Source organism: Ylistrum balloti, unplaced genomic scaffold (genome assembly GCF_031769215.1).
Source record: "Ylistrum balloti isolate Yb309-2 unplaced genomic scaffold, AGI_CSIRO_Ybal_v1 Utg370232, whole genome shotgun sequence".
Taxonomy (NCBI): Eukaryota; Metazoa; Mollusca; class Bivalvia; order Pectinida; family Pectinidae; genus Ylistrum; species Ylistrum balloti.
The window spans coordinates 234,986-257,448 of NW_026782191.1; the positions used below are offsets into that span (position 1 = coordinate 234,986).

General features: G+C 34.0%; 1 protein-coding gene across 1 annotated transcript in view; it reads right to left on the reverse strand.

Moving 5' to 3' along the window:
- The window catches only part of LOC132552045 (cardioacceleratory peptide receptor-like), a 31,508-nt gene extending 11,903 nt beyond the window's left edge, over positions 1-19,605 (reverse strand). The window contains exons 1-4 of the mRNA XM_060216185.1: positions 19,540-19,605; positions 18,634-18,775; positions 5,800-6,149; positions 4,882-5,023 (exon numbers count right to left, since the gene is read on the reverse strand). Coding sequence (XP_060072168.1) covers positions 4,882-5,023; positions 5,800-6,149; positions 18,634-18,775; positions 19,540-19,605 — 700 coding nt within the window. The remainder of the gene's footprint in view (positions 1-4,881; positions 5,024-5,799; positions 6,150-18,633; positions 18,776-19,539) is intronic.
- Positions 19,606-22,463: the final 2,858 nt, after the last annotated feature.

The window sequence follows — 22,463 nt, forward strand, 5'->3', positions numbered from 1 at the left end:
TTCTAGGCCTCGTCACTGATGCTACATCATACAGCCGTTTCGTACTTCTAGGCTTCGTCACTGATGCTACATCATACAGCTGTTACGTCCTTCATGGCCTCGTCACTGTTGCTACAACATACAGCTGTTTCGTCCTTCTAGGCCTCGTCACTGATGCTACATCATACAGCTGTTTCGTCCTTTTAGGCCTCGTCACTGATGCTACATCATACAGCTATTTCGTCCTTCTATGCCTCGTCAGTGATGCTAGGGACGTAAATAGTGAAGCCTGGGAGGCAACTTGAGAAAAATTCGAATTGGTTTTAAGAAACATCAAAAACCAGATGAAAGGTTCACTTTATCAATTAGATGTATCGATATATTTTATTTCATTTTTATATGATGTAGAAATGCTAACAGCACTATTTGTGTTATGTATAGTTGGTAATTTCCGGGGTTTTGTTTTCTCTGTATATTATCGGCGACTAAAAATAGAATGGATTAATAAAATGTGTATAGATTTACAATTTCCATGAAAATTTAATTCGAAAACTCATTTTAACAGAATTCATTAATTGCCAACAGTAGAAACGCATTATCCTTATAGGATGTGATATTTTCACTTAATCTGATGTGGAATATTTTGACAAAGGGTAACAGAAACATCACAGCAAATACTCGCATTTCAAGAAAATCTTAATTCAAACAAAACTTTAGTGACAGGGGGACCAATTAATTATAAACTTAACAAAGATTTAAACAAAGATCCGTGAAACCTCACGAGGAGTATAAGATCAGATACGGTTAAGCATGTCCACCTCCATATTACAGAAATAAAACAAATACTCTCAAATGAGAAAAAAACATTGAAATAGTGAAACAGATGTATATAAAACCTCACAAGTTACTTCAATGAACCAGAAAGGTACCCTTTCGTCGGAAAATAAACAAATTATCGATCTTTTGATTTTTTTTATTAATGTTTGGGATTCAAATAGGAAGTCCTTAACTGCTCACAATATCATGGGAAACAGTGTATATCAGACAAAATTACTCATTATCTACTCTTCAGGTATATGCCAAGGGGAAGTGAGTCCAGAAAGTACACGTACTTAACTCCGGATAATTTTAACAGCCAGCCCCCTGCGGAACATAATGTTTAACGTTTGATTGATGTAGTACGCATTGTAAGAGTGCACAGATGCCCCCCCAGTAAAGATATTCAACGTACAAAGTTTAACCTCATAAACATTGTACTTGTTTCATTACAACTTAAGTATTCACAGAAAAGGGTTCTTTGGGAAAAGACATCTAGGGCGTGAAAGGTTTTTAAGGAAATCAAATCTAGTTCACGAATGAACTCTCTCCACACCTATTCTTGTCGGACGCAAAGGTGCAGTCACGGTTTGATAAAAATGAAATTACATTCACATTAAACCATAATTTAGAACTACTTGAAAATATCAACAAATACATCATCATTTACCCTTTGTAAATTATGTCTCTTTCCGAATTACCTTGATATTATATATGTCCCCAGCTGTGATCTCACAAACCCTTTATTGGTAGAAAGAGTTCACGCAAATATCACAGTTAACTGTCTTTGCTAGATTTATACTACACTGTCTGAACACGCATACTATAAAATGATATCTTTTCGAGGGCTCAAACTTCGTGGTTTTCCGGGGATGAATGTTGCTCACAAATTCCACTATTACTTTAATCAATGTCGAATTTGTGGATATAGCATCCATTATCTTTTAGAATCTTTTAATATCCAATATTCAACTCATCTCACTAACATGATTTGTGTTGTGTTCTGTTATCATCTGTTTGATTAGAGATGCAGCTTAATTCATCATTTGACTTTACTGTATCTTGTATGAAATATGCAATGAAATATGTTATTCACATTCGAACATTCCTCATATGGTCACGTGCTTTCTTTAATCATCCACGGTGCCGTTAACATCACTCAAGAGTTTTTAGGCTAAACGTACTCAGTACGAATAGTCTATTGCGACGGCCTTTCAGACAAAATTTACCGATCCTGGCCTTCTCATTGGCTGAAATATCGAAAAGAGTTAGAGCCCTCTAGCGGCAATTTTCTGCGTAAATAATACCGCGATCTTTCAAATCGCTATTTTTATAAGGTGCAAACAGTATTTAGACGAATTACTACTAATTGTACGAAATCTGAATACTTCTATTGAAAGGTGATGTCATGTGTGTAAGTATGTGATAGATAGATAGAACAGACGTATCGTGAAGAACCCGATCTACTCCGGAACAGCATGAAAGGGAATTGGTATAAGCAACAAGATATCAAATAGTTCAGCTGTAGCAGACGCATTTAAACTTCTCATGTGGATGTCGTTTTAGCTATAGACTTTACTAGATACTTTATCATGTAGAGAACTACAGATATAAATCTGTTATCATACATGTCTGACACCGTAATACACGTGGCTTTCTAAAGTAAGGTAATTAAATAGTTTGGTCTCAAACGTGTCTGTTTCACAGTTTTCTCCTCTTACGGTCCTTTTTTTCACAAGATCACGAGATAATATAGCACAATTGAATGTCTAAAAATAGATACACATCTTATAATGTCACTGATGATCGTTAACATCACGATATAATGTCCCACGTGATGCGCTCAGTCTTTTGATTTTCTATTTTATATAATTTTCACGCGATCAAAATAATATTTAACCTTCTAAAATTGACATCACGCATTTGTATACATTCGGAGTTGGAGTTGTTTTTGTATACATTCGGAGTTGAAGTTGTTTTATATACATTCGGAGTTGGAGTTGTATTTGTACATATTCGGAGATGAAGTTGTTTTATATACATTCGGAGTTGGAGTTGTTTTTGTATACATTCGGAGTTGAAGTTGTTTTATATACATTCGGAGTTGGAGTTGTATTTGTACATATTCGGAGATGAAGTTGTTTTATATACATTCGGAGTTGAAGTTGTTTTTATATATATTCGGAGTTGAAGTTGTATTTGTATACATTCGGAGTTGAAGTTGTTTAATATACATTCGGAGTTGAAGTTGTTTTTATACACATTCGGAGTTGAAGTTGATTTTATATACATTCGGAGTTAGAGTTGTATTTGTACATATTCGGAGTTGAAGTTGTTTTATATACATTCGGAGTTGAAGTTGTTTTTATATACATTCGGAGATGAAGTTGTTTTTGTATATATTCGGAGTTGAAGTTGTATTTGTATACATTCGGAGTTGAAGTTGTTTACTATACATTCGGAGTTGGAGTTATTATTATACACATTCGGAGTTGAAGTTGTTTTTGTATATATTCGGAGTTGAAGTTGTATTTGTATACATTCGGAGTTGAAGTTGCTTTTATATATATTCGGAGTTGAAGTTATTATTATACACATTCGGAGCTGAAGTTGTTTTTGTATACATTCGGAGTTGAAGTTGTTTAATAAACATTCGGAGTTGAAGTTGTTTTTATATATATTCGGAGTTGAAGTTGTTTAATAAACATTCGGAGTTGAAGTTGTATTTATATATATTCGGTTTTGAAATTGTTTTTATATATATTCGGTTTTGAAGTTGTCTTATATACATTCGGAGTTGAAGTTGTTTTTTTAATATATATTCGGTTTTGAAGTTGTTTTATATACATTATCAGTTGAAGTTGTACTGACAAACTTGATCTTGGTTAAACGTATGTATTCAAAACAAAGGACATGTGCAGTAAGTTATTTCATATAGTCTAATTGAAACTCAAATTGCGCTCCCCTGCACTGTTATGATACACTGATTTGTATGATGTGTTTCGTGTGTTCTGTATAGGATGTTGCGCTGTAAATTGTGACCGTTTCCTTTCCGAACGCGATATAACGATAATTGATATTTTCCTGTGTATTCTTAACCATGTTGTGTACATGCGTTTTAAAGCATGTTTTCTCTCAATATCAATGCTTCTTAAAGTTTTATCATAACCCGGATATTAATTACAATAGTAATGTAGTTGTGCATTATGTAAAGTGCTTATCAAAACACTGCATGAAAGCATCAAGATAACAAGTTCCAAGTTTCCAGAATATGGTAACTTAACTAAGCATGGATGCATTCAAACGATTGGTCAGTATCCGATTTATAAAAATAGTATGGGGTCATATTACGACACACTGAAGTACGTGATTAACAACATGGCGGAACTTTTAAGGTTCCTACAGAGGGTTTTATTTGTAACAATCAAAATTGAATCCAACAGTGTCGCAGGGTCATGATAATGATTACGTAAAGTCCACACACGTCAAACAAGCCTACGCACTCTATCATTAGTCGATTGACAAATGAGGTTTATCTGGAAATTAATGACGCAAAAGCGATTTTAATTGAGAGAGCTATATACAGCAGGAATGATTCAATTTCGTTCATATGAGAACAAGTGCGGGTAACATGATATGTTTGACTCTAGTTTGATGCAGAATGCAAATGCAACTATAACGTTAACTTAAGAAATCCCCCGTCTCCTCTATGTTCGCTCATATCCGTGCATTTCAGGGGATTTGGTTTACCCTAACGCTGAATCCAGTGATTAGTTGACCTAAACTCCTTTTTGCAAGAAAACTCTATCCAAACACAAACTTGTACTGTATAAATTGTTACATTCTCAAAAGAATTTAATTTCTCTGTATTCGCTGTCTTTAAGGACTGTGCGAAATTAAAGACATTTTAGGGCTAACAAATAACATCCAGAAATGTTCTGTTTAATGCTTATAGTTGCGTCATTAGAATTAACTCCTCGTTCGGCTATCGTAAATGGGAGTAACCGCGAAACCTTGGAAATTCTACAGTTACATTGTATAGCGATGTTAGTGAACAGATAGATCGACATGTAGTATAAACCTGACCTGTTGTCTGGCGACTAGACAGTGGAATCCCTTGTCTTCCTCTGCGCCACAAGATGGCCACGATAGCCGTATAACAGGCTCCAATTATCAGTGCAGGAATGAACATATTGGTGGAAGCAAACAAAAGGATCAAGAGCTTCTTCTGGAAAAAAATCCAAAAAACATAGATAATAGTAAATATTTTTTCTCTTCCCAAATATTATTTCTGAAAGAAGTGGAAATAAATTGTGACTGAATTGGTTGCCTGACCATGTCTTTAATCAACATATTTCTGAATAACACTTGGCCGAATTCAATTTACTGGTCAAGTTATCGAATAGCGTGGTCATTATAAATATTTTTTGTACCTGTTTTTCTCTCTCAAACACAGTTTATAAAATCTACTACTGAAGGAGCAAAACCCTAATTGTGATACGCAACATTTGTCAGCATAATTTGATACCAGAGATAGTCCGTGAGGGTTTTTTCTTTCTCGTAGAGTCGATTAGTTACTCATTTGATTTGATAGTGCAACATTTCCTAGAAATGAAATTAATATAATTACTGTTTATCTCGTCATTCTTTGCTAAAGTTAGTGAACATCATGCTAACTATGGTATCAGTTATACATGATATAAACAAGATGTTATCACAAATATGTAAAGTAAATAATTGACTTTCCAACGTGATATATATATATATATATATCACGTTGGAAAGTCAATCGCGGATTCAAATCCCTAACGAATATTTGAACGAAGATAATTTTTATGTTTATTTGGTTACCAATTTCAGAGTCTTGCAACTTCCGTGTTTTTCATTAGATCATCAATGGAAAATTTAAAATAATTTCTAAATCTTGTATATTCGAATACGTGTGAAGACGTATATCAGCGAAATGAAATATTCGCGAAATGTAAGTATTTTACAGTAACTTACCAACTTATCTGGGTATGATATTTCACAGAAGGGAGTATCATTTTCAGGGGTTGGTATTCCTGTCAGGATCCCAGCAAACACCAGGTCATAGACACCTAGCATAGCGGCAATGACCCAGGCGAAGATGACCAGTGTCCATTTGTAGACAATGCCTCTCCTAGTCGCGGACAAGGGTCGTGCGATAGCGTATAATCTGTCGATACTTAACACCACTAACATATAAGTCGAGGCGAAACACACCACCAAACTCAGGTACTTAATGATTTTACACATGAACAGGCCTGCAAGCCAGACGTCCAAGAGTCGATCTATCACCACTGGGAAGATGTAGAACACAGCCATCAGAAAGTCTGGAATAAAGCATTACATCACATAAGAAACGAGTTAATGAGGGAAAAAAAGGAGGAGGGGGGGATGGGGGATGGGGGATGGGGGGAGGAGGACGGTAAAAATTGACATGGAGACCTATGGCAATTGCCCCAGAAGAAGATGCATTAATGAAGGCTAAAATGTTGTTGCTTTCTCGACAATATTTGACATTTTATCTTTTCAACTTATTTGAAATACCAGGTAATGCCGCTTCCTCAAAAATGAAAAGGATAGAGTTTGGTATGTTATTGTACTGTTATCGTATTGTATGATTTGTGATACTCACTTGTGAAATAATTATTAGATAAATACTGTTGTGGAGTTTTGTGTTTCCTTGTGTGATATTAACTTTGTGTTCGATGCAGTTTAGTATGCCTGATGCTTTCGTTGTTGTTAGCCTTCCTGATTTAAGGACGGGGTATTTCATATTTCTAGGTCGTTTGAAATACGATCTGATAACGCACGCTCCTTTCATCTAAGCGTCCAGACTTATATGTTCAAGGTTATTGAGCATATATTTTTGTTTGTTTGTTTGTTTGTTTATGTATACCTCTTTCCCCGTTTAATCGATTTCGACATTGATATGTCAGTATTTCCCTTTTTCGTAATGATACTCTCTTTAATCAAACTGTAAGAAGATGCCATTGTCTTTTGCGAAAAGGAAATGATAGTTTGATGAGTAAATTCTTTAAAGACTGCTAGTGGTATCGAAGAGGTGTCTTGATTTCTGACCTTCTCTAAAAATATTAAAATATCTAAGACACATGTAAATAATTACATTTTATTACATTTTTAGCAGCGAAATATAGGGATATCTCAAACTGATAAAAGTGATATTTTTCACTAGTTAGGATTGACCAATATACAAAATCTAGTACAAATCTACTCCAACGACTAGGATGGGGCCATACTTTTTCATGCGCGGAAGAATTTATCAAACATTGTCTTTATTTTTACAGTTTACGTTTAAACCATTTTATTGTGTATAAGTGACATCAATAAATTACAAAATCCATGTCCAAACACAAATAAACATTTATTATGATTTATTTATGAGTCTGTATATTTTAACTGATTTTTTTTATAAAATGGACTGTTTTTTTGCCACGCACAACATGTTGTATAATGAGCGAGTAGTGTCTGGAAAAAGCATGGTCAACTTACCCATTTTATAGTTATCGTAAGTTTGTCATTGTTTTGGTTTATTTTTGCGATGAAAATGTAATAAACAGAATATTTAAAAGTGTCTTTAGTAATAACAAATATATTACACTATTGTGGCTAATATTTTTGGTATCTTTCACTGAAGACACTATTAAATATCCTATATGTATTAAAACATGAGTGACGTATTTATCAAATATGTCTGTAAAATAGATACTTTTATAAGTATATACACGTAAATCAAAATATAACCGTTTTCAAGAAATTGAAAGGTGATGTTCCGCAGAAAACACATATATGTTTGTACCTATGTGTGTGTGCATTTATTAGGTCATATGTGTCACAGTAGAGCCCCAGAAGGTCACAGCAAATTATAATTCTTTTCACTTGAGCTTACTAATTTTCATTAGCGTTTTGAGGTTGTTTCAAAGAAAAAAAGTTTAATATATGGAATTATCACGTGTACCATAGGATTGAAAAATGTATGGGGATCACCTGTCCGATCACGTGGGTTTTCCCACGGATACTCCGGTTTCCTCCCACACTAAGACCCCTCGCGCGCTTCCATCCGAGCCAACAAGAGTGATTAATATAAGTTGGAAAAACTTGCTGCGCAATTGTTGTAAAATAGATATAGGTTATTATTATTGAATTTTTTATCACAAAAATAGTATGATCTAATGTATACTTCCTACGACTTCCATCCGGGAACTGCTTAGTGGTGGCTCGTGGGCTTCCGTATTCCTGTCGACTACTTCTTAATTACTATCGATGGTGACGTTATTCAAAATATACACTTGTGCTTGGCATGTATTAAATACGATCGGATGTTGAACATTATTAACAATATAAAAGAAGAAGTGTTCTTATCTGTCTATTATTCAAATTGTCTCCGTCTGATTTATGTTTCCTGCCCCCAACAATTCAGACCATGATCATCAAATGTATTCTTACTAATTATTCGCCAGAATGATAATATATTTGTATTGTGATAGACATGTATATTTGTTTTTCTTAATTAGAATTACGTTGGTGTTTTTTGTTATTTATTTTGTTTCTTGTTTTTTGTTTGTTTTTATGTTTTTTTTTTATATTTTAATACATGAAAGAGTGACCATTTGTTTAACATTGAAAGGAACAGAGTATTAACTACAGAATATCACTCTTTGCTCTGAAGGGACAGAAGACAATATCTCCACAAAATACAGCCGCAATAGAGAGAACAAATAAGAGAGGAGATTTTTCATATCAAACCTCATTTGTCACAATACTACCATGGGTGGAATGCGTGCTTAACACATATCAACCAACGTCAGAGTAGGAAGGATATGGAGAACAATCCTGAAGCCTGATTGGCATTCTCCAATATAAAGACGGTAACGTTTGTTAAGCATATTGTTAGGGGACATTACAGTGTGTCAGATTACAAATTAGGTTACATCAACCCACAACCAGAAACATAAAACAAAAGATCATAGGCGCCAAACCACGTCATGATGGGCGCGTGACCTATTCTCGTACCACACGAGATCTCTATAATGATATCAAATATCAATTACTGGAAGGTTGTGAGGAATGTTAGTGTGTATTTACAACTCGCTTACACCGTGAATATAAAATAAAGAAAAAACGCATGTTTCAAAAACTACATAATCCCTGTTTGAAAATAGTGCGACTTTTTAAAACAACTGTAAGAAAAAAGATGTATTTTTCTTTATAGTATTTTCTGTTAATTCAATTCAAAGTCTTTTTTATTGTGATCATATTCTATCTTCGAAAGGTAGAACGCCGAAAGCAGGTACTATAATAACAATGAGTTAAACAAGAATTACTGTATACATTTTAACAGTGATATCATTTAACGATTCATAGAAACAATTATCATGGACGTTGATAAACATTTTCGAACGATGAAACTTCGCTGAAATACGATTGCGTCAAATTTAGTTTGTTTACAGTAGACGAAGTGTAAAAATAGTTTAAAAGTTTAAAAAGAATAAGAATATGACCTGATTTTCCAGAAAATTAACCTTTCTCTACTTTACCAAAAACACTCGTCATATAAAGTTAGGTCGATTCGGGTAATTCCACGTTCTCAAAATGAGAACAGAAATAATTACATAAAGCTAAAACGTAAATGTATCGACACTCAATAAAAGGCCAATCATTATTCAACACATACATCATGAAAAGGTCATACCATAATAATTTTAATGGGGCTAAATGACCTATTGTGATATCATGTTGGTAAGGCAAAAGGAAGGAGTAGATAGCGTAGTTTTTTTTTTATTTTTTTTTACCTGCAACGCATTTCTGCGTCATCCTCTTGTTAGAAATCTCAAACGATTAATTCTGATTCGCTCAGTCAGAGCGACAATACAGGAGTGGGGGAGGGGGGGATTGTGCAATGTGCGATGTGTTTTAAATCTGACTTCCTGGGGGATTATTCTGAGAACAACGAACCCAAAAAAAAAGAGACAGAACAAATTATCCTTGAAAGCAAGCCAAAGTCTTAAAGGGGTTCCCTGTAAGTGTATGTTAGCGTTGCTCACCCAGCCTTCCCTCATTAACGTATTCATACAAAATATAATTTAGTTACTTTGTAACAAATGACTGTTGATGGCGCAACGATGTTAACGAGGCGACAGTTTTCAAGAACGTGTTGACGAAAGTCCCATAATCATATCTCAACTTTTATTTTTCGTCTTTCTGGTATAAAAAAGAGCACATTTTAAAATACACAATACTTTCTTTTAAGCACACCAATGTGTCCTGCGTCACCTTAAGTAACGTAATGTTCTATCGTAGATCTCTGAAAGTCTTCTATGTGGATACAGTTTCGTTTTGTTTAGAGAGGGAATCCCGAGAGCAAGGTTATGTTTCTATACAGCAGGTTGTTGTTGTTGTTGTACGTTAGTTTAGAGCAGACTTCTAGAATTTCTATACAACATTTCCGCGCCTTTTTGAAAATGAATTTCAGAGGGTAACATTGACTGAAAACAACCTCGTATGTGTTCCTACGGCCGTTGTCACAGACAAGTGTACGAATAACACAGACGAGTTTTAATTAAACATAAACATCAAGGTCGATGTTTTGAAAGTATGACATTTTAGTCATTATAGAAATGGAACCAATCATGTTAACTTTACACAAAATAGATACAACAATCTGCACGTCAGAGTCCACCTGATTGATTTCAACGATAAACTTTCAAGATGTCTCGTGCAAATATTGTCGACCCATTCCCGCATCGCTTCATTTAATCGTTCTTTTCAAATCAAAATAATCAGAGGGACAATGTTTTTTTTAATTGTTTAGATAAGACTCTTCGGTAACATGGACTTGATATCACATTTGTATTATCAGGGGTTGAACTTTACAAAACTTCCTATCTCTGCCACTAGACCTCACGCTATGTGAACATCTAGCAACAATGTCACGATGACGCCGAGAGCGATACGTATAAACAATATCAGTGTATATGAGAGCCACGCTGGGTAGGACATGATTAATGAAGGGCATGGAGAGAACAGTAGTGCATTCTCTCCTAAAAATCTTATCTAGTTTAGTTTTTTCTACCGTCCACACTTCATCCCATTTCAAACATTTATAAGATAGTTGATATCATATTGATTGATTGGTTGTTTGATTGATTGGTTGTTTGATTGATTGATTGATTGATTGATTGATTGATTGATTGATTGATTGATTGATTGATAGATAGATAGATAGATAGATAGATAGATAGATAGATAGATAGATAGATTGATTGATTGATTCATTAATTGATTGATTGATTGATTGATCATATTATTATTAAGTTACAAATTCTCAACTTTTCGCTGTTGTGTGTTTTACCTACTGAAAGTATCCCAAACCCAACTTGAAATGTATGGGGAGTGACAGGAGTAATACATTTGTTACAACATTAGAGGTGGTACAACCGTGTCGGTTTAAATTCATAAACTTCAATTAAGATATCTTCATCCCACAGGATACATAGCATATCCATAAATTTTACAGGACTTTCTTTTGGGAAAGTAAAAGAATGCCTTCATTGTAGACAGATATGGCAAACTACAAATTGTAATTGTACACTACTTAAATATGTACTTTGTACATAAACACTACTGATGCACCATCAGCAAATATCAGAAAAAATATATGGCGTTTTTTTATATATGCTATTTTTTACAATAAAATTCAATTTTTGATTTTTTTTTTCAAATATTCATTGGAGCTGACACAACGTGTTTGAATGTTCTGTTTAAAGCTTAAGCGATGTGTTTGAATGTTCTGTTTAGAACTTAAGCGACGTGTTGGAATGTTCTGTTTAAAGCTTAAGCGATGTGTTTGAATATTCTGTTTAAAGCTTAAGTGACGTTTTTGAATGTTCTGTTTACAGCTAAGGCGACGTGTTTGGATGTTGTTTTTGACAGCTGACTATATGTGTTGATGTGTTGATATAGTCTTTTTCGCATTAATTGTACGCTTGTCACGGTTCTCAAACTAATGATATTTGTGAGAAGGTATTGCAGAGTTGATGATACATGTCTATGTTCTATCAAAATCACATCTGTGCGATAGCGTCGTTTAAATATTCAAACAAAGGTTAAAGCCGTGTTGTCCATAGAGCCTCTTCTATCATACAGACAAACAATGTGTCGGTGAGAGGTGGAAGCGCTGACGGATCCATAACATTGAATTGATTTAATGAAGAAATATATGTCGTTATAGCCCCGGCCAAATGTTACATGCAAAAGGCATTGACTGACTAAAAACAATCTCTGGGTTTATACACATAACGCGAGGCTTGGTATCTAATACCAGGGTTTTGTCTTCAGAATTGCATTCGCAAAACGACACAATGAATTAGATTGACACATACGGAATGTACTCCCAATATACAACATCAATCAGGTACAGACATAAGGAATTCAATCTTAATATACAACATCAACCAGGTACAGACATAAGGAATTCAATCTTAATATACAACATCAAACAGGTACAGACATAAGGAATTCAATCTTAATATACAACATCAAACAGGTACAGACATAAGGAATTCAATCTTAATATACAACATCAATCAGGTACAGACATAAGGAATTCAATCTTCATTACAAAAATCAAAATATTCCAAACCTGGTAACACTTATATCTATTTATAGGTATTCGATAATGAATCTGGGTTAACGTTGTGTATAATTATTTGCTCATTAGTTTAATAATATAAATTTTACATTGATGACATTTAGACTTAACAATTACGTCAAAATATTGACACTGTCGGCAGAGTATCTGTAACGGCTAACATGCTTGCTGTTTATTTGTTTGTCATTGTGTTTGTTTATGTAACTACACTGATATTGATTGGGTAGTCAAGTAAGATCAAAGAATACCAGACATGAATTTGAATTTCAGGAAACCCGGCTAGTTTCAGACGACTTTAATCTCTTCTTACATCGTGATTTGATCGGCTGTCATGTCAACGCTAAGAAGGGCATGTTTCTACCTTACAAAAGTCCCGTACTTCTAACCAAAAGCGTTCAATATCGTTGGGTATATTCTTTATTTCTTCGACTGTCTGGTAAGGTTTAAAAGCCCCAAGAGATCCGGCACATTAAATTATTCTACAGGATTAAAAACAAAATGCATTTTATAGGAAAATATTATTCAATTCAATACATTCTTATGGCAGTATTGAGTTTAATATTGCCGAAGTTGACATTTCTACATACAATATTGAAATTTCGAAAAAAAAAAAAAAAAAATCATAAAAATGAAAGACAATTTTAAAAACACCTTTTTACTTATGTTTTAAGGGAAAGAAAGCATCATTTATCTACATGGTTTTCTTTTTCAAAACGAATATTTTCCAAACCAACCGTCTAATTAATTTGAAATTACGGTGAAACATATATACGCCTCAAGTTCATTCTAGCACTTTTCACACTAGGAGGTACCGTTGTTAATTGAAAACTATGGATGTACTATGGCGTGTGCCCATGATCTATAAAATTTTAAAAAGTGCTTCCAAACAACAAGATTTTCTCGCAAAATCGATTTTAAAACTGTTGACTCTTAATCAAGCAAACGCAGTTACCAGACATGTTAGTATTTTGGGAAACAGATCTGTATATTTCCAATAAAAGAAATAAGTGATTAATACCGAATTATCATCAAATATTTAAAACATCGAAAATTTGAAGAAAAAAACCCCCAAAAAGCCCACAGCTTCCGATTTGATATCTAAAATGACTACGAATGAGATATGAATTCGTATCATGCATGAAATGTATGCACAGTTTCTATTGAAATCGGCTAGTAACATGTCATTTCCACGAAATTTTGCGTCACTAAATTCTTTTCAATTTTTTAACTTTATGTTTGTTATTAAATCAATTTTAATATGTAATTTGTCATTTTTCCAGTAGTCCATCGCAAACACGTTTGTAACCTAAACCTGAGTGAAAGCAGTGTGTAAATACATGTAACACACAAAAACAGTACAGTTTTGGATATGATCGAAGCTGGTGTACGCCATGCTGACGTTACTAGACAATTTGGTGTGTACCGAAATACTGTGACGCCTTGTGAAAACAGTTTGGGACCACCAGAAACGACCTCGTACGGGACGTCCACGCGTAACGTCTAATCGCCAGGATACGTATATCCGGGTCGTTCTTCTCCGTGAATGACTTAGAACTCCTCCTTTGACGGCTGGAAGTATTCCTGGCCTAAGAAGATTTAATCCACGAACGGTAAGTAATCAATTGCTTGAACGTGGTATACGTCCATGACATCCAGTCATATGTCTTGTTATCCAGCAACGTCATCGTGTAGCACGTTTAGCCGTGTGTATATGACACATACACTACACGGCAGGACTGGGCACATGTTCTTTCAAGAAATGAGTCCAGGTTATATCTCGACAGCAGCGACGGTCGTTCTGGAGTGTCCCGTCGTGTTGGTTAACGTTTCAATGACAGTTGTGTGATTCAATGATGTCCACTCAGCGGTGTCATGGTGTGGGGTGTCATCTCTGGTGTTAAATGAAGGTAAGATAAAACCCTGTTGAAATTTGTTTGGCGATTTCTTATATAACTCCCCAAGTAATAGCATATTGTATCCATGGACAGTTACTTTTTCCGCTAGTATAGATTAAACGAGAAACCATTAAAATATCCTCTATATTTGTCCATTGATCATGAAACTGAACATTTTTCTCATTACGTGGTTGTGGTATTAATACAATGTTGTTAGTATCAAACTATTACCAATATAGTTACCTGTGGATACCGAAAGAAACAAATATAACAGTTTACAAGCTTAAGTATCAGATATCGCTCTCGTCTTACACTGAGGTCATTCGGGTGCGATTTCACTATCGAATGACTCTGATTAAAGGTATCATAATAAACAAAAACAAACAAACAAACAAAAAAAAAAGAAAGAAATTACCAACATGTCAACATAATCGTAATCCAAACGTCCATAAATGAGGGCAAAATAGAAACAACAGAAATATTTACAAGGAGGTTCCAGGAAATCGTATTACAATTATCTTAATAGAATAGATCGTTTCAAGCAATCGATTAAGTAAAGAAGCTTTATCAATTAGCCAACATTTATGAATAAGAATCTTTGATAAAAACAGAAACGCTGATTTGCGAAAAAGCCCATTGTTCAATACCGTTGCAAACAGATCTGTTATCATTATTTTTAACACATCCTCTATAGAGTTTGGGACACCTAATCAATTTCCTTCTATCTGCAGAGCCGTCTGATTGGCATACACGCCAAGACAAAGATTTCCTATCTGAACTCGTAAAGTGCTATTTTTTAAAGTTTCATCTAATCAGTACGTGCTTATATAGATTTTATAGACCTAAACGAGGTCTCCAGTCGGTAAAAGTACATTCTAAATGATATAAAATATAGTCAATGCAATATAAATCAAAAACCAATTATATGTATTATAAAACAAATTAAGAAATGGAAATAAGAATAAAGAAAAAACAAATGCATATCTTCGTAGATAATTCTTTAGAAATAACATTATTGATATAAATTATATGACTGACTTGCTATTTCTGAACAGTATACTGCTGTAAACGTATTGGATTTAACGCACTCAAAGCATAGCACATTGCCACATTCGACGAACAAGCGCAATGGTATTTTCACACATCAATATCATTTGTTTTTCATGAAATATACAGAGAGGTGAAGATTTATTATTTTATTTTGTTTACAAGGTAAATCTTCGTAATATAATCTATTATGCGACTTGATGCTGCTCGTTAGTTTGCCTCTTAGTTCCGTTGTTGTATACCTTGTTCTCATTTGAGAACGTGACAGTTCATACTTTGATTGACCAAGGCTTACTTGGCGAGTGACGTTGACGAAGCAGCAGACGCTTACTCTTTGGGAACACCTGGTCTTATTCTCCTTGTACATTTCCAGGAGTCTTTGTGTGAATCTTTCTTTTGTTCATATTCTGCCCTAGTTTTATGGAATTTGAGTTTGAGTTATGATTATGTTGCCATGTTGGGATATTCCTGATGTTTTTTTGTATAAGATGTATGAAGAGTATATGCTGCATGTGATGCTAAGAACGTTAAATAGTGAAATATAGGGGAAATTACAACCCGCCAAAAGACTGTCATTATTGACAGAAATGCATAGTTACCCACACAACTCATATTCGGAATAGTTTTTTAATTGATAAAATTCAGACGTAGAATGAGGGAATACGACACCATGATTGTCTGATGTTTCAGTATGACAAATACCACCACAGCGAAACTCTCCAACAACTGTCAGCTAATAATGATATGAAGGTTAGAAAGTACAAACTGGACGTGACAGTGGTCATGATAACACGTGATGGGAGAAAATAGATAAAATTGATCCAAACTATCTGATTCCTACAGGACAATAGTAATTCCATATATTCAACTGTGTTCCGTTGAGAATACCCTGGATAGCCAGAAGCCTGCTACATAACGAATGGAATCCAAATGAAGAAAAAATTGATATTGATCGACTGTGAAGTACAAATTAAACAGTCGAATAGCGTCTTTCCGTAGAAATTAGTAGTGGAATAATATTAATTTATATTATATCATGCAGCTATTAAGTCATTTTGTAATGTTTGCTGTCTAATCAATGCTGCATTGTAATTATATATTATTCTGAATAATATCTAAAACGGAACAGACTTTACCTACTACAGATTTGATAAATATAAACATGAATTTTACTTGACGTAATATTCCTTTCTTTGTCTTTTGTACAATTGTTGAGAAAGAATGACTTTTAAGATACGTTGTAAAAATGTATATTTGAAATGAGTAAATTGCACAAGGATCTCAACCACGATATTGTCACACATTATCTCTGAATATTTTGAAAAAGCTACGCATACATTTGAAAAAAATAACGGAAATCAAAGGAACCTCCTCGATATCGAGTCTTTAACCGCCGTTACGATTAAATCAATTACCAAACTTCTACCCAATCCTGTTACATATGTTTACATATTGCTTAAACTGGTCACAATGACATAAAATTTACCTGAAGTCAATGTTTAACAATACTTGACAGTGTCATAAAACGTCATAACACATTTATTTTCAGTTTGGCACATCGCTACGGAGCCATAGAAACGTATACCTACCTTAGATGCTATCAATGTAATATTATTTCATATCAATTATATAACGTTTTGCTATGACAAAGTTTGCCACATCGCTATGGAGCCACAGAAACGCATACCTACAGTAAATGCTATGAATGCAATACAATTTCAAATCAATTACTTTTTGTTATGACAAGGTTGACGGATGAAGTTTCCCATCGTGCCGTAATGGCTCTTGCCAATAGAACCTTTGTAGCACCAACAAAGAAAGAAATATCGAGTAAGGATATTGCCAAATAAAGATTTCGTCGCGTTTTCACAAATGTTTGCGAAGGCATCAAGAGTACATAAATAGAACATAACGTTGGATTGCGATTCGATGTTCTCATAAAAATATCCCCTATACACTATAGAAATATTTACCACTGTATCGCCTATAAAATTTGCATGCCAAAGTCTTTTAGTTGATATAGTTCAATATGGTCAAAAATACGAAATGTGTTAATTGTTTCAATAAGCGTGTCATTAATATAACTAATTGATTGGATTTTCCGTAATGTTCTACCCAACAATCTAATATCTGCATAACGGAATGTCAAGCAGTCATCTTAATCTGATCTCTGGCTGTGAGATTTGAGTTGACACTATGATTAAAAGGTATGTGTGTTGCTACTATTAACGCTCGCTCCTTATTCCCCAGGAGGATTGCATGATGAACAGTGCCACAAGCTAAACATAAAACGGGTTCCCGGGAGCTCTGTTTTGCTCGTTGTTATCACGATGGCAATCGATATTGACTTTTGTGTTTTTTTCTACTGATGCGGCAATTTTCTTTCCAATTCAATGTTTCTAGGCATTTTTCGTCTTTGTATTTTTGATGATTAAACATTTTAATATCAGCGGAATTAAGAATAGTAAATTAGTAATAGAAAACCTTGCTTTTTTGTTACTGTACATTATTAATGTATTGGCAAAAATATTAATCAGCCATCATTTGTCATCAAATATCTAAGATAATAAATGGCGAAAACGTTGGCATTTCATATTTAGTTTTAAAAACCATAATCAGAAGAGAAATTCAGTGTAGAGCTCACAACGAGATCAATCTTGTTAAACGAGTAATAACTATATCATTCAGAAGTTTATCGGAATAAAAATAATGCATACTGAGATTGCCAACGTCGACAACAATCTGAGTGATGCACAGGATGCAAATAATTATTCCTATTAATTAGGAAATGGTATCTGCTGGAAGTGTTGGGATAAACAAAAAATGAAAGTTGATGGATTGATGATGTGGAATATGGAGAAATAAGTCGATTGCTGACGAACATGGCTTCAAATAAATCTTGACAGAGAATTGTAAACTTTTCGTGGTCATTGACATTCTTTGAGGAATACGATGTTCCTTGTCGCTTCACTAATCTGGTATTGGTTTAGCGATCAGGGCAATTTTTTGTTCATTGTAACTCTCAACATTCTTAACCATTCTGTAATGATTATTGACATAATTACAATTTTGTTTTCTGTCGTATATCTATATCAACATATGGTTTTCAAATCAAACAGCGTCAATTTTTTGTTAATATGGAGCGAAATAATTCTTTAACAAGCAATACATGTAATGTGAAAATGATAAATATACTCCTACCGGAAATGGCTAAATGAAGAACGAAGAATGACATCCGGTTTCTTTTCTTGTTCCTCTTCAACAGGCCGATGACAATAACATTGAGGACGAACGCACATACAAACTCAGCACAAATGATAGCTGTAGCTATATTCCATATGAGCTGCAAAGATATAATAATTGAGACCGTTGTACATTGGGCGTGTTTCTCTTTGGAAATTGCTACAGCAAATGGTATACATACACATCCATGTTCTGTACTCCCTATGCTGATTTCAATTAAAATTATATTATCAAAATATGAAAATGACAAAGAGCATATTTTCAAGAATAATATCAAACATAATGTTATAGACCAGTTTCAATACTAGTTCCTTTGTTCTTAATCTCAAAAACTTCTCATAAGCAAACATGCGGCCTGTATTGCTGATTAAATAATAACAAGTATTCACAAATTCGGATTGTATAAAGCATAAGCAACCTTTTCTTTGGTAAGATGTTTAGACAAAGTCTTCATTCGATAACTTGTAGACACTAAATGAAGTAGAAAAACCTCACAACATATGCCTGCAATTACACATCAAGTCAACTGCTTACACAGCGTACTCAATCTCATTTATAATTTCTAAATATCAGCCTGTTTTACTTTGTGTAGTTGTATGAATAAATCATTATATGTAAACATTTATTGAGGTAAAACCATCCATTGCGTACCATCAATGAAGTATCGTTAATCATTATCTTCCACACAGAGGACAATATATATCAATATGCCAATATGTTATCATGCATTTTTATTAGCCTTTGATTGGATGGACAAATCATGCATATACTACCCTCTGATATACAATGCACAATAACCAATCTTAAATGTTATCCTTCAATTAAAACAAAAACACGAAAATTAATGATTTAACAATATTTTACCTTGTGGTCAGAGTATGTTTCTGGTCTGTTTGGAGCCAAATCCGTCGCATTTTCTGTAATTGCCATCGTAACCACTTCACTTTCTGCAGACCAATTTGTCATAATGACTATAGGATCTGGTAATTTCGACAGGAAGAGATGGTCGCTACCAAAAGGAAAAAGGGAAATGTAGAATTATACCATGTTCTTTCTGTTATTAATTTACGTCAACAGAATCCACTCATGTAAACTATATGTTACATTGTTTGTGTTTATTGAGATTTAGAAATATCCTACAGTTTCTTCTCATATTAAATCTTGATAGACGACAGATTCTCACTAGGGTGTAAAACGATTTTGATTCGCCCTTGTTCAATTTCCTTTAATCGTTAAGCTCTATCAGAGAACAATGTTCACGTCTAAATATAGTATGTCCGGACCATAGCACTTACCACACCCACATTGTTATTTACGAAGGAAAGAAGTAATTACGACCGGTTCTAAAACTTAACAAAAAGTGTCAGAACCAGCGCATGACCTTCCCAGAATCTTTTAATAGCACTTTTTTTTTTATCAAATTCTTTTTTGTTTTCCTCTTGAATGTTTATTATGTTTTTAGGATATCAAGTTGGACAATAAATCAAAATTTAAAAAAATGCGCTTTGTAAAGCTGGTAAGTTTTGGAGGGCTTAATTTCGCAATATTTACGGTTATCTTAAATAGTGCAGAATTATGTATCCAACTTCCGATAACTATGATTCAAAAACGACTTGTGCAAATTTTCATCATCTGGAAACAGCCCAAACTGGAACAGTCCTGTAATAATAGCCCCGCAAAATTAAACAATTACACAGCAATTCATCGCAATCGGAACTCGTAATATGATTTTGAATAACTTCAACATTTTAATGGTAAGCTCAAAAATATTCTTGTGCGCTTGATTGCTGGTCATGTAATTATGTAACATACAACCCGTCACACAATGATAAGTTACGTAGATATTGCAAATCTATTATAAAACAATGCTAACAGCACTTTTTTTATTCGTTTTGAAGTTACCAAACACACAAACAACTTTCTTAAACCCCATCAACTATACCAATCTATTGGAATATTAAAAGATAAAGGAAATAATAGTATTAAACTAAAAAACGTCAAATAAGACCAAGGCACGAAAGAAAATACGGAGGCCAGACGTCATTAGGTTTGTATTTCTAAAGTCACAAGGTTGATTCATTACAGTGAACTTCATGAAGACAGATCCTTTTTCCAATGTGTAAAAGTTTTCTCGAAAAATCATTTCTCTTCTGTTATTGTGAAGAAGCAGTAGATAGGCTAGGATTTGTCTCGATAGAATTATTGAGATAAACATTTCAATGTTGCCCACAAATTTTCATGATATTCAATTAATCAAATCTATGAACTTAAATTTCGTGTTACACTACAAAAATAAGTAAAGATATTGGTTATCAGTTTTGATCAATCTACCTGATAGTAATAATGAGTTATATATCATGCGTGTGTAACGTTGACAAGAGGGTCACTGAGAGGTGATGTACAATCTAGGCTAAACAAAAACAATGTTTGTATGAACGTCAATGTGGAAATCACTGTCTCACCTTTATTGCGCCGATTTAGATGCCTTATTTTCATTAAGTGATTGACGAGGGTAACATAGACTTTACTATCGTATATCATTGATACAATTCTATTACTCATGATTCTGCAAATAGTCGTACTTCAATCATTTGAATAAATCTGTACAATTAGTTAGTACATCAGGTCACTACAAACATATAAAAATAATTTAGATGAGAAACGCGCTCAGTTTATAGCCAAGAAAATCGATCAAAGAAAACCATAGTGTGAATTGAAGACATTTTGTTTTGTAAAAGATCATGAAGTCGGTTTATATATTGTATGTAAGAGAACACGATCTACCACATTCACAGGGTCAGCTATCATTTATGTCAAACAAACGGTTTTTGATGGTTATCATTTATTTTATGTTAAAAAAGTCGCCTAGTGGTTTTGTTGTTAAAAACATGATTTTCGTTTACGAATATAATTTTACTGGATAGAATTGACAATGGTTTGCATGTCCGATATCGTCAATAAAGATGATTAAGTATACACATTTATAACAGCATTTGTTATTTTCCTCGTAATTTTCCAAAACCTTCAAAATTTGTTGTCAATATCAGCCATTTGTAATAATTATTCGTCGTGATTTACTGAAGGTAACCCTGACTTGCCAATATTCTCCAAACACTTGCATGTCATTGCACCGAGATTGTAATATCAGTTACACTATCTACCAATATGTGGCGTATCAAATCCGACATTTTAACAAGAAACACATTCACAAATATACCGTTAGCCTGAATAGTTCTGACTTTTGGCGGTGGACTCTGCTTGTGAATGTTTAGCTAACGAGGTTTGATGTAACCTACATACCACATTTTAAATCAATCGAATAAAATATAGATGCTATTTATTTAACAACAATTGCGGAGTAAGCTTTAAACGTATATCACTAACTCTTGTTGGCCAGGATGGAAATGCGCGAAGGGTATATTGTGAATGGAAACTAGATTACGCGAACAAACACATATGGCAGGGTAGGAATCGAACCCAGGTCGCCTAAACGAAAGGCGAATAAGTTATCGTTGTGTCATCCGACCACCAAATTATTCAAATAGTGACTTCAGAATATACACATGTACATACAGTCAATCTCAAGACTTGCTGCGTCAATTACTCAATATTACCACTGTTAAAGAATACAAAATTAATGCAGATCGTGTCAGCTAGATACAATTTGGTTTAGTTATCACAACGCTACCTGAGTTGCAGGATGCATGCCACATTTAATACAATAAAAACAGTTAGATGTGTACAATGTACATGGCGTTCTTTTCGTAACATCATATTGTGAAATAATG